The sequence below is a fragment of the Molothrus aeneus genome, chromosome 11, assembly GCF_037042795.1.
Source record: "Molothrus aeneus isolate 106 chromosome 11, BPBGC_Maene_1.0, whole genome shotgun sequence".
Lineage (NCBI taxonomy): Eukaryota > Metazoa > Chordata > Aves > Passeriformes > Icteridae > Molothrus > Molothrus aeneus.
This window is the reverse complement of record NC_089656.1, coordinates 8,863,004-8,877,272: the sequence shown is the minus strand read 5'-3', so window position 1 is coordinate 8,877,272 and position 14,269 is coordinate 8,863,004. Positions and strand designations below refer to the sequence as shown.

Here is a 14,269-nt window from a genome sequence, read left to right as displayed (position 1 = left end):
AAGCTGATTTATTTCATAATGACAAAGAGTTCAACTCTAGTAATATCTAATTATCTTGAAACACACCAGTAATTCTAACATCTCCTATAAAATACAGCCACATGGTTTTTCTTTTGCTTACTTGCAAAACAGTGTTAGTCTGCTGGAACAGCTGCACATACAGACTATGCAGTTTGCAAACTCATCATTTAAAATACAGATATATATTTTTTCAAAGCCCTAAAGTGCAACTATTAGCATGCACTTTGTATATTCTGAAATTACAGCTTCAGGTAAATTCCTAAACATTCAAAACCACAGAGAAGTTGAAGGTAACTTTTTTCTACAGTGGGGAATTAGGATTTCCTCAGCCTGTCAATTCCCTTTGCTTAAAAAAGCACTCAGAAAGACCAAACAACAGTTTATAAGTTCGCTTTAAAACAAGAGCTAACAAGTAAAAGTAGTATCAACAGTAGTTAAATTAATGTTAATTAGTTAACCTTTCCCAGTAAAACAGAAACATTTGGGTTTGTGTTAGAGCTGTAACAAAAGCTACAACTACTAAATTACTGTAACACACAGATAGTTCTGACCCCCTCTGAACCAGCACAACAGATATGATCAGGAGTTTTAAAACAAATAAAGGTCTATTACATCAGTTCTGCAAATCATACCAGTGGTGTTACCATTAAACCAAACCAGAAGGAAACAGCAGGTCATGTAATCTGCCTTTCTGTCTGTCTCCGTAAAGCCAGGTAGCACAGATCTTTATAGAGCTCTAGTATATTGCTTCTATTTTGTTAGTGTAGTAAATATTATCACATAAACAAACAATCTGTGACCTTCTGATAACTAGCACGACATGCTATCTGGGCAGAGGTGAGACTAACACACTCCCAGCAGACTGATGAGTACTGCTGGAGGATAACAGGCTTGGAAAAAACCTCCACCTGAAAACTCTGATGGGAGCAAAAAGCCTGCAGCAGACCTTTGCCACCATGTGCACCCAACAGGAAGCTTGGCAGGTCACCCAACAGGAAGCTTGGCAAGCCTTGCACAGGGTTTTCTCACATAGAACAGAGTGGAGAAAACTCTACTTCCACACACACACACTGGGTTCTGCCTGGCAAATATTCTTGTTTATGACTTGATAAATTATTTGACTTGAAAGATTAGTTAAATGAAAGAATGGAGAGCAGTGTAATTATTAACTCCTGTCTCCTTCCATCAGAGTAGATTTTCACTCTCAGATGTCTACTCCAAACAAGGCCACAGCAGTCCCTAAGAAGGAAGGGACCCTACCACGCTGCCAGGCTTACCCTGCTCACCTGGAAGCCAAGACAAAAGGCAGTTTGGGGTCGGGGCTCCCACCCTCACTTGGCCGCACAGATCAGTTCCGCACCCTGCGTGCGCCCCGCTCGCTCCAGAAACCCTCTGCACGTCCATCTGTGCAGCAAACCTGCTCTGGAACTGCTCAGTAGGCAGGGGAACCAAGAACAGAATCAAACTCTCAACATCTCTCCTTCAGGAATGTGGGATCAAACTGAAAATAATAATTTAATATAAAAATATTAAGTCCAATAACTAGGCACAGTTGCAGTTCATTAATAACTTTACAGCTCCAGAATAAGAACATTTTCAAATTAAATCTGAAGTGCCAGTATGCCATCTGGAAAGTCAATGCAGATTCCTAAGCCTTTCCAGCATCTTCTTATATTCACAGTCTTTTGGACAGTGGGGTTTTTTTAGGGTTGTTTTTTTTTAAGAGAAGGGATTTTTGCACCGCATTTTGGAACATTCAAGGAATACAAAACTGAGCTCCAAATTACTTTGCTACATTTCCTATATCAAAAGTGTTCAAAACTTCTTATGAAAATATCTAAAGCTATTATTACAATTACAATTTAAACCATAAGGTTGAGTTTGTAGGTTAAATTTCTATTCCCTGAGCAAAATGAAGAATGACCCCAAGTTACCTGTTTTGAAACAAGTTTATCACCCATTTATTACTTGTTACTTTGGTGACACTCTCCTACAGTACTAATACAAGCTTAGATGCCCTGCTGTCATAGTCAGGCAAAATTAAAATCACAGATGTAGCTCCCCCTCTCACTTCTAAATGCTTAAAAGCCACTGCAGTGGGTGCACTTTAAAGGGAAGGAACAATCACATCCACTCTGGCAAAGGTGCAAGGAACATTTCAGGTAACTTTTCATTTTGATGAATTGTTATCTTTACAGTAGGGGTGTGCACAGTGAACTATGTTCAAATTAAACAATGCAGTACTCATTTTGGGATTCATGATGTAGTATTATGCTCCCTTAAAGGAGGGAGCATGCTCCCTTAAAATTAGAAAATGTTCATATTCTGATTTGTTCTCCTGTCCTCAGATACTCTTATCTGCAAGGCAGGATGCACAGGTACCAGAAACACCCTGAGCTGGGAGCAGTAACATTGCAAAGTATTTTGCAGTCAACAGCCTCCATTTGCTCTCCTTATTGTCACAGGATAGAAAGCTACAAACAATAACAAGCAAAAAAGGACACTACCTAAGCAGATCACAGAAAAATGTTTCCCACATCACCTCCATCAGCCCAGTGATAAACATGCATGCTTAAGAGCTTCCATGTCATGAACTGCAAAAAATGCTTCTTCTAACATAGGTGACAGATCTCATCTTTGCAAGTACCTGGAGAAGTTGGTCCCTGACTAACCCTGACGATCAAATCATGGGGTTTTATCTTCTAAATTTCCCCTGAAGCTTCACCTAGTATATCTGTCAGAAAACTACCAAGAAGTAGTTTAGTAGAGAGGAAAATACTAGAAAATACTGCACTGGAATACTCCCCATGAATCCAAAATGTTAAAAGAGCAATCCATACTGAAAGATGACTTAGTAAAGATTTCACACAGCTACCTCAAATGCTGGGTTTTGCTTGGACATGAAGACGGAAGAATCAGCACATGATGGAAAAAGGGGGACTTCTAATGGTCTGACTCAGACCTAGTATCACAAAGGTGACTACTGGAACTCCCTCCAGGATGGGGCATCCCTCACTTGGCACACCTGCTCACGCCATCCACATGTGCATTGACACATTTGTGCACAGAACAAAAGAAGTAGCAAATGCACTTCCATTTGTGCACTTCCAATAGAAGTAGCAAATATAGAGTGAAAGGCTGTGCAGAGCTCTCAGAAACACCCTCAAGATTCATCCAACTCACTTGATCAAAACAGTCTCTAAAAATAATTTGAAGATTATGTAGAAGTCTCCTGTGTACCCAAAAAATGAGTAGAAGATGCAGCAGTGACCAGTTGTAAGAGAGGTATAAGAGGGTCGCTGTGAGCTCCACAAAGAGCAGAATCAATAGCAACTGAAAGAGCATGTTTCAGCATGCCTGCAGCAGCTTTGCTTCAGAGCAGCAAAGGCTGAAGTGAACTATTACAGCATATAATGTTCAGTGACTCGCTGCCTACAGGCAAATACCACACTGCACAAAAAACAAGGGAGGAAGTTTGTTAATACAGTTATTCTCTTCTTTACTCCTGGGTACTTCTATGCCAGGAGCTGACACTGTTACTTACTGGCATTGAAACTTTATCTTTTACCAACTGTATGTGCCCTGTCACCTTTGTCCAGGTTGTAACAACAGCAGCTTCAGAAGATCACTGGTTAGGTAAAATTCAGATAGAAAACAATGCACATTATGTACAAAGTAATTACAAGAAAGCAAAAGAAGCAGGACTGTACTGTCCTTTCTGCCTCATCTCAAAAACTATCCCATAAGAAGTAATCTAACAGCTTGATGAGGCAAACTTCCACCTGATGCTGGAAGCAGAGGTACATGTAAAGAAGCTGCTTAACTCAATAACAAACTAGTTCTTCAGGGCAAAAATCAACATGAAAATTTTCTCATGTGAGTACCTGCCAAGTATGACTACTACAGTAGTCATTCCCCATGGATGAATGAGTGTAAGATACTGAGGCTGAAGCACAACCAGAAGGCTGAGTATATAGAAGATCCTCAAACATATGAGTTGAATCACCCAGCTGGAGAGGGCGACAGAACAAAGCAAAAATTAAATAAAATTAACCTTAGGACCTAATTTTTTCAGCCTGACTCAGTACTGCGACCTAAGACTGTGATGTGCAATCATGACCATTATTCAGATCAAGACAGTTCCTTCACCACACTATGTTTAACTCAAGACTTTAACTGGCAACTGTGGAAAGCTTGCCAACCAGGAGTGCCTCTGAATACATAAGAGATAAAGCCAGATGCAAGGCACAAGTCATTCACACCACTTACAGAAATGATATGCATACTTTAGATTAAAGCCAAAATCTTACTGAGGGATAAGGGGGAGGAATGCAAATGCATAGAAAGAAGTATACTTTTTATAACAACCCTGTTGAAATGAAACAAACAAAAAATCCCTCAAAACCAGAACAAAAACCACTTGCTTTTTGAGGCACACAGGAAAAGATAGCTGTTCCTAAAGTAACATAGGAAGTGAACAGCTCTAAAATTAACAGTGAGAATTAAGAAAGCTTAAGAAAGTAAGTTATCACACTTCCTCAGTCTAGCTTAAACACAGCATCAAGAGGTCAGGCAGGGTCAACAAGCTTTGATTAAGGACTCCCTGTCTTGAGACCATACACCGTGACTCAAACAGAAAGATCATCACCTTAGTCATCACTCAAACTACAGCACAACATTGCTGCATGCTGTATTTTAGAAGACATTCAAAGAAAGGCTTATCTATACTTAATATTTGTGACAGGTTAGTGCAAGTTCTTTCAGGTATTGCTGCATCCATAAACAAAGTAATTGTAAGAAATCATATGACACTTTCAATGGGTGTACTTAAATGTAACTGAAAGTGAATCTACACTGAGGGAAGGTGATGAGCCAATGTTGCTGTTACTCACCTATACACCTCTCACTTATCATAGTTTCCCTCGTTTCCCTGATTTAGAAGTTTTAGAGGTTTTTAATATTTGAATTTGTCCCTTGTTATATTTATTACTTGCAGAATCACAATACTATTTCCTCCATGCTGTCTTAACATCTTCAACACATCTTCAATACAGTGTTGGCTACTTCTCCAATAAGAGACCACACTGACACGACAGAAGAGTGGAGGTGCACAAACATTGACTTTGATTTTATGTCTCTGCTACCATTGCTGTCCAGTAAAAATCCTAAAAAATGCAATGCAAAACAAAAAATTGCACATTGTATGCAATACAGTATGGTGATGCAAAATAGCACACCATAAAGCCTTCTCAAGGCATTGTTGCAACACTGTGCCTCTTTCACTGAACATCACTTTTGAGTAAGTCAGAGGGAGGTGTCATACCATGGAGGATGTTATGAGACTGTCAAAGAGGCTGATCTGGAGTGAGGGCTGCCAAATAATCTTAATTGTTACTACAGGAGGAAGAAAATCAACAAATGCTGTTGCATCCCAGCACAAGACAAGCCCAGCCTCAGTGAGGCAGCAGCTCACCCTCACTCTGAGCTGCTGTGCCAGGGCTGCCCTCCCACCCATGACCCACCCTGAGAGCTTGGCAGCCCCAAGGGACACGATCTGTGTGGCTCAGGGCCTCACAGATTTTGTGACACAGCTTTAAGGGTCAGGAAGACAGCCATCAGGGACAGGCAGGATCAGAAGACCTGTACTGAATGCAGCAATACTGACACCTTGACTGCATGACTATGATAGAATACACCAGGATCACCAATACAAAGTTACTGGGAAGATTTATACTGGCTCTAGTGATGTGTAGGAGAGAGTTTTGTACAAACCTACAAACAAAAGTTCTGTTCCCTTAATTCATGTCTGTCTCCTGTTTTGATATCTTAAGTTCATAGTATTGCCGGAAAAAAATTTCTGCTCTTATTTATTGCTTAAAGTTACAAAATTATTAAAGTTCAAACTGCTCCTGCTATAGCTATTTGCAGCCTAGGAAAAACATCTGCAGCTCATATCGACTTCAGCAGTTTTCCTCTCTTTTTCTTGGTTTTAGAAATATTTCCTTTAGCCCCCATTTCTAGGCAAAGGCACAGAAAGCCATACTCAAATACTCATGACATTTTGAGCACTCTTTAGTACTTTGTCCAAAAAGATAATTCAAAAAGAGAAACACTCATAATTTAAGAATTCCCAGCATGTTCAAATAATGAATTAGCATTCCAACTGCCCACTAAGAACAGCAATAGCATTTATTTGCTTATATGCAAATCTTATGTATTATGCAAGATTTGCACTGGTTGTGTTGCTCTATCACTACCAGCACAACTCCCTCCCTCAACACAACACCTAAGCTGGCTCTAGGCTGCATTCTGCTCCTGCTGCCAGTTCCAACATCCAGCAAGGAGAGAACAGGAACCACTGTTTTACATCACATACAACATAAACAAAAAGCTTTAAAGGAACCGTCATCTCTGAAATTTTAGCATATGCATGATTTTGGGAGCACATAGATCATATTGAAAGATGTATTCAGAATCCCCACATGATGAGATCAATAAAAAGAAATATTAAATACTCCTATTTTAGTCTATTTTATCATTTTAATAGCAAAGTTATGCACACAGCTTCTGAAAACCACATTTAAAGTGAATCCCTAAAGCGATAAACAGACTTAACATTCTAATTTTAAATAAATTATTAGAAACGGAGAGGAACATCGTATAATATGGAGAGAGCAGAAAAAAAATTGAAGAGGAGAGAAAAGCAATAATGTGCTCTCATGATACAGGTCTCCATTTATCTGTCTTTCCTGGGACTGACAACGTGATACCAGCCTTCCTAAAACTGACCTTATGCTAACAGTTTGACAATTAAAAAGTAAGAGCTACAACCCCAACATGGTTTGATATGACACTAATAAAGATTCAGGGTGAACAGCTCCTCCTTCTTCAATGCATACTGCTGCATAAAACACACAGCAGCTCTTGGGAATCAGCAAGCACACAAGAGGGAATGACACACTCTTCCTATTACTTAATATAGACATCCCCATCTACCAAAAAAAAGTCTGCCAAACTTGTGTTCCTTATATAGCCACTCCAAGGTAAATAGGTATCCAAGTCCCAAACAGAAGATATGAATTGGAGAAAACAGAACAGTTCACAAGAATACATCCACATGCTGTTCCCTTGCACATGCAGAAATCAGCAGCCTCTGAAGTCCTCCTTAAACTGTTTAAACAAAACACACCAAAATGTTGGCTCTATTCCAAAATCCTGCAACCTCAAGTAATACTGTTATATAATATTCACCATACATTTCTCAAAAGGTTTCATCAAACTGCCTTCAGTCCACATCTTCATCCCTAGTAAACCTGTTTTTCTCTCCCAGCCCCTCCAAAAGAAGTCATTTCTTACTACAGGAGGCTGTGGGAAATATCCAGTTTCACTTCCATAAAGCACAGCTGACTGCCTCCAAGAGCTGCACAAGCTGTCACAAGGATACTGCCAGGAGGGTGCTGTGGCACGACTCAGGACGAGACAGAGAGTGACAGTGGCTCTCATCAGGCGGGTACAAGAAAGGATCTGCACTCCAGTCACATCCCTGCACTTGCACCTCACAGCAGCCACGGAGACAGCACTGAGTGCTGCTCCACCAGGCTCTCTCAGGAAGCAAGCAGTGACTATGGATTTTTCCAAATAACTCCTTTTTACATGTGATGTTCGCAGGGCAGCCTATGTTTTAATGTACATGAGTTCACCAAATCCAAAACACGTGCAACTATTCAAACAGAATTACTGTTATTCTAACAGCATGCACCTTGCTGTTTCACCAGAAGTCTGTTTGCTTGTTTGTTTCACCTACATTAAGCTTTTGTGTCAAATAATGTAACAGTAAATCAGGCAACAACCCTGCATTTGATTTAAGCACTTAAGAGTATATGATGAAAACCCACACAAATTATTAGATTTCCCCCAAGTCAGGCATTCCAGTTTGTTTTATATTTTGCTAGAGGTTCACAGACTTGTTCTGCTCACATCACCCTCAGCCCTTTCTGTCTGTGCTCCAGCCCACATGGAAATCATGCTCCCAAGGCTGATACCATGCAAGGGCCTGAGCAAACAGAGCCAGGGACATGTAGGGTAAGTTATCACAGGCAGACAGCTGCCTTAACGTGCCTCCATGTCCTCTGGTCAGCTCACACGTGGGACAATGGGTTTGTGTTTGCCTTAATGCACTTGGCTTCTTTCAAAAATGAGACTAAAAGATCTGAGAAGCTGGCAAACTTCATATGAAAAACTCATAATGGAATTTCTGTAGCAAAGACTTATGGCTTTAAGCTATTTTCTTCCCTAAAGTAGTTATGGTTTTATTTCATGGTACTCTCTGCAATCCTGGGTAACATGCTGAGAACCCTTACATTAAACAAGCAGAAGTGTGCTCAAGTCTGTGCCAACCACTTCAGCAGCGTGGGAGTGTGCGCATGTGTGTGTGCAACCCCCTCCTGTGGGGGTCACAGGATTCTCTCCCTTTCATGGCAAAGTTTCCATCACTACTTCAAAAAGTGCATTCAGTATTTCAAAATGCAGTTTTCTATCTAATCAATGTTTCTTCTCAGCAGTACACATCACAAATTTATCTCCTTAAACTCACACATTAACTGAGCTCTTGCCTTCAGCTGCAGATTACTGTGAAAACAGCTCCCTACAGAGTCCCAAATCCACATCTCCTTCCTGGGAACTGTGTAGCATTGGGCTCTTTCCTTTGGCACAAGAATCACAGAAACCTACAATAAATAGGCCAAACTTAAGTGCAGGTCTTTATTTTTGGGTTTTGTTGCACTTAAGGCTTCTTGTTTCAGCAGTTCTTTTCTCACATTTTAGCCAGGCTCAATCTAAACATGGTAAAAGCTGTAAAATAGACATTTCACATCCCAAATACTTTTTCTTTCTAATTGTGACACTACTAACATTATTTACTGCTGCCCTTGGGATACACACACACACACACACACACACACAGAGAATCCTGTCCAAAACCCCCAACCCACACATCTTCCTACATCCCTGAGTTTTGCTACTAACTACCCTGCCAAGGCAAACACAATTTAACTCTTTAAAGGTATGTATTAAGCTAATAGTAACATCATTCTCATGCTGTGAAACTTTTCATTCATATTCTGCATTATCTGTTCTTTTCAGAACTGCTGTCTGATGACAGTCCCCAGAGGATGGGAGACATGGAAGCTGACTCTGACTAGTGCAAAGCAACCTGCAGGCAGCACTACACAACTGATTTACAGTGATATTTCACAAATCACCATGTTAAGAATGCCACAACACAGTAGAGTACCTGTCATGCAAACACCTGCATTATTAATAGAACTGCAAGTCTGAGAACTTAGACTAAGGAAAAACATTAAAGATAAGCCAGAATACAATGTACACAACAGCACCATTAACTCCAAGAGAGCAAAAACTCCCTTGTATTGAATGTATTTCAGCACAGGAAAATGTTAGGAATATTGTGCATACTTCAGAAAAAATCTATCATCTTGAAACCAAACCCAATACTGTTGTGGGCTATTTTTTAATTCTTTGACTATCTCTTTATATGTGTACATAGCCTTAACTAAGAGAGTGTATTTCTCAAACCTGGCAGAAAAAAATCAAGATTTAACTGAACAGCTACTTAGCTTCTAACAAAAATCTCTATTCCAACGTTTACCTTACCTAAATCTTTAGACAGCTAGTTGCATACTGTTATGTGTTTACAAAATCTGTTCAACTTGCCAAAAATTATTGGACTGGTTTTCCAGACAGCTGATCAATAAAATTGCACAGCCATATACAACAAGTGACATCCTTGCACTAGAAATGCGAATGCCACATGTCAGCTTTCAACTGTGTTTGCCAGCAAATCTGGTCTCATCTTCATGAAGGTGGGACTGTTCCACAATTCTGTTGTATTCCAAAGAGTCAAAGTTTGAAGTGATCAATTTAACAAAATTACAGGATGATACAGAGGGAAAAGCACTGAGAGCCATTACTACTTTCTCACAATTTGCATAATAACAATCAGGGAAGAAAAAGATACCTGTTAACATAGAAGTAATGCTAACATAGTAATGCCAGTATCTTTTTTTCCCATTAACTGCTACAACACAATTTTGGAAATTTATATTGAAAACAATGAATTTAAAATATTTACTTTAGCAACAACCTCATTTTCTAGGTTACAAACCTCTCTATCCATGCTTACTGCCCAGTGCCTCAAGATGCAGACAGAGAACAGACAGTTGTTAAAGAGAAGCTTGCAGTGGGGAGAGAAGGCAGCACCTCAGGTCCAGGAGGCTTCACCCAGCCCTGCCAGCAGCCAGTCACACTGCAACCTTCACAGACCTAGGCATTGTCTAGGCTTTCCTAGGAAGCTTCTGCTCCTTTTAACAATTATTTCCACAATTTTTCATTCGAGAGTGCTAGCCAACAGCCTCTAAAACTTGTTGTAGCTTTTTAAAAAGAAAACTTCAGTAATTTAGGAAAAGTAGTGTAGGGGTGTATTTGAGAGACACTCTTTGAGAGACCTTGCTCTGCTTCGAATAAAGGAAATAGCTGAAACAGAAGCTCAGGATCATGTAAATATATGCCACAAACTAGACAGTCAATACGCATGCAGACTAAGATACCTGAGTATGTCTTGATACTGTTAAAAAAAAACTCCACAAGGGCCTACCACTTGGAGTTTGAAACTGATTCCACCAAAATTTAACTCTAGCAACACTTTGAATACTTTGGCAAAGTTGTTATTATTGTTATTAATCTCTTGCTGAAGCTCACTCTTTTTTCACCCCATTATTACAATTACTCTCTTGTTGAAACTTACCCTTTTCCACCCTATATCTTCAATACAGAAAAAAATTTACAAATTTACAAGACAGAGAGAGAGCAAAGCACTTCTAAAAATGTTCCGCAGCCTCCAAGTAAATAAGTTACAAGGCAGAATACAACCAGAGTCCAAAAACTAACTTAAAAAAATTCAGTACTTAGTATGTTCTACACACGTTACTTTTAAGTTGTGTGAAGAAATTTGCAGAATGTTCCAAGGTACAGTGACTAAAACACTTAAAATAGTACACTTCTGCCGTGTCATTTTACGAATTATTGTAAGCCCAGCAGTAAAGGTAACACAGGAGCTGGTAAGGAAACAGGTAGCTAGAGCTGGTAATAACTAGTCTTCCAAAATGATCAGCAAATTTGAATAGCCATTTTGACAAATCTCACAGAACAGCAATTTCAGTAGGCAAAGAGGCTGTGGCTTTCCTGTGTGAGGGGACTGAAGGACCCTTAGGTACAAGCTGAGCACACAAAAACTCATGCAACTAAATCACTACTGATTTCTAAAGTGAGCTCTGCCAGGCCTTCAACTCTTACCATACACCTCTGTCATCTAGACCCTGAAGGGTTCAAGGCAAAGGTTATGTTTTGAAAAGCGTGAACTTTACAAAAAAAAAAAAAAAATCCACAGATGTTACCGAATGGCCTTTATCCAGGGCATCGCCCATATCAAAAGCCATCACTGTGTTCAAAAAAAGGGGAGGGCTCAAACCAGTTTTCAGGTAAACAGAAGATAGGTGATTGCCTGCCCTCCGTCTCCATGGGCTCATCATGCAATGCCCACTGATGAGACCTAAGCTAACACAAAAACACTAATGACAAAATATTCAGATCAGCATATGCATTCCATAGCCAGAGATCCATGACAAACATTAATAACCCCACAAGAAAAACCACTGCACACTATACACGCATGGAAGTTTATTTCTGAGAGCAGGTGCCTGCCTGCATGCAGACCTTCTCAGTCAGGTCTCAGAAAACACGCTCCCCGGGAAACTGCCCTGTCTGTGCGCTTTATTTTGACACCAGCAGATGATTATTGTTTTTTTAAGTTCTAGTCCCTACCACGCATTTGTTCTGCAGGCAGCACAAAGGGCTCGAGGTGAGCTTGACAGCGCTGCAGAGGGCAGGCAGGCCGGCCCTGTGCCTGTCCCCGGCCCTGTGCCTGTCCCCAGCCCTGTGCCTGTACCCCGGCCCTGTGCCCCAGCCCTGTTCTTGTACCCCGGCCCTGTGCCTGTCCCCGGCCCTGTGCCTGTCCCCCGGCCCTGTGCCTGCCCCAGCCCTGTGCCTGTGCCCCGGCCCTGTGCCTGTCCCCGGCCCTGTGCCTGTCCCCCGGCCCTGTGCCTGCCCCAGCCCTGTGCCTGTGCCCCGGCCCTGTGCCTGTCCCCGGCCCTGTGCCTGTCCCCCGGCCCTGTGCCTGTGCCCCAGCCCTGCGCCTGTACCCCGGCCCTGTGCCTGTGCCCCGGCCCTGTGCCTGTGCCCCGGCCCTGTGCCTGTCCCCGGCCCTGTGCCTGTCCCCCGGCCCTGTGCCTGTGCCCCAGCCCTGCGCCTGTACCCCGGCCCTGTGCCTGTGCCCCGGCCCTGTGCCTGTGCCCCGGCCCTGTGCCTGTCCCCGGCCCTGTGCCTGTCCCCCGGCCCTGTGCCTGTGCCCCAGCCCTGCGCCTGTACCCCGGCCCTGTGCCTGTGCCCCGGCCCTGTGCCTGTACCCCGGCCCTGTGCCTGTCCCACGGCCCTGTGCCTGTCCCCCGCCCTGTGCCTGCCCCGGCCCTGTGCCCCAGCCCTGTGCCTGTCCCCCGCCCTGTGCCTGTGCCAGCCGCACGTGCGTGAACAGCGAGGGCAGCACCCGGCGCTACAGCAGCGACAACGCCGAGCAGAGCGCGAAGCGGCGCTGACAGCGGAACGACGTGTCCGAGGAGCCCGGCGGCACCGGCCGGCAGCGTGTAACACGTGCACGGGTGGTGACAGCGGAGGGCCGGCGGGGCCCCGGTCCCTGCGGATAGGCGTGCCCGCCCCATCAGCATGCACACGGGCACCGCCGCCGCACGCGTGTGGCCCCGGCCCCGCGGAGCCGCCGCCCCGGCGGGACGCTCGGCGCAGGGGCTGCCCCGCACAGGCCGCTCGAGCACCGGCGGGGCGTAGCTGTCACCACGGCCGGGCGGCACCGGCCCGGCACCCACCGCCCGCCGCCCCTGCCCAACCCCGCGGACCCGGCCCGGCTCCCTGCGCCACCCGCCGGGCCCGCGCCGCGCCCCAGGTGCCGCGGCCCAGCGGCCCCTCGGCGGCCGCTGCCCGGCCTCGGCGTGCGGCCCCGGGGCGGGGAAGGACCTCGGCCCCCGCCTCCTCCTCCTCCTTCTCCGGAGGCCGAGCGCGGTCGGGTCCGGCGCCCCCCTGGCCCGCCCCGCGGACGCTCACCCCACGACTCCCTGGCTGTAGTTCCTCTTCTTCCAGGGGGTGCCGGTGTAGAGCGGCTCGGCCAGGCCGGGCTGGGCGCGGGCGGCCGGCTCGTCGGCCGGGGCGGGGGCGCGGCCCAGCAGCAGGCTGTAGTTGAGCCCGAAGGTGCTGGCCTTGTTGTCGCGCTTCCTCTTGTTGCTGGCGGCGGCGGCGGCGGCGGCGGGCGGCGCCCCCCGCGCGGGCCGGGCCCAGGCGGCGGCCCCCGGGGGCGGCGAGGCCTGGCGGTGGCCGCGGCTGTGCGGGTTGTTGGCGCTCTCGAGCGGCAGGAAGTCGGGCGGGGGGTCGGCGCGGGGGGCGCGGTACATGCCGGGCGGGGAGGCCGGGCCGGCCGCGGCGGGGGCGCTCTGCTGCTGCTGCTGCTGCTGCTGTTGCTGCTGCTGCTCCTGCTGCTGCTGCTGCTGCTGGAAGTAGAGGTTGCGGACCCCCTGCGTGGTCTCCCAGATCTGCATCCACAGGCGGTTCGAGGGGCCGAGCTGCTCTGGCTGGAACCAGGCTATCCGGGGATCCATCAAACGGGGACCCACCCCGGCTGATCCGCTCCCCGCGCCGCGCCGGCCGCCGCCGCCGAGACCCTGTCAGCGGGTCCCAGCGCTAATGGCGGCTCCTATGGAAGGGCAGCTCCGCGCCTGCCTGCTCGCTGCTGCCGCCGTCGCTCCACAGCCCCCGCCCCTCCTGGCGAGCGCGGCGAGGCGGGGCCGGGCCGGGAGAGCCGCCGGCACGCGGGCCGCGCGCAGCACGGGGGGCGGCGGCGCCCCGGCCGCTCCCCCGGCGCCCCCGCGCTGCCCCGGGCCGGGCCGAGCCGCGGAGCGGGACCCGGGGCCGCCGGCTCCTGTCCCGGCACGGCCGCCGCCGACGCGCAGCGGCCCCGCGCCCCACGGGGCAACAGCCGCGCTCCCAGGGCCGAGCGCTCGTCCGGCACCGCGGGCGCCCGAGCGGCCGCGGCTCCGGCCCTGCCGCTGCCAGC

At 46.3% G+C, this 14,269-nt stretch overlaps 1 protein-coding gene across 1 annotated transcript in view; it reads right to left on the bottom strand.

Annotated features, from left to right (window-relative positions):
• Nucleotides 1-13,829, bottom strand: part of TENT4B (terminal nucleotidyltransferase 4B) — a 39,124-nt gene extending 25,295 nt beyond the window's left edge. The window contains exon 1 of the mRNA XM_066557162.1: nt 13,267-13,829. Within this exon, the coding sequence (XP_066413259.1) occupies nt 13,267-13,814 (548 nt within the window). The 5' untranslated portion in view covers nt 13,815-13,829. The remainder of the gene's footprint in view (nt 1-13,266) is intronic.
• Between the last annotated feature and the right edge of the window lie 440 nt (nt 13,830-14,269).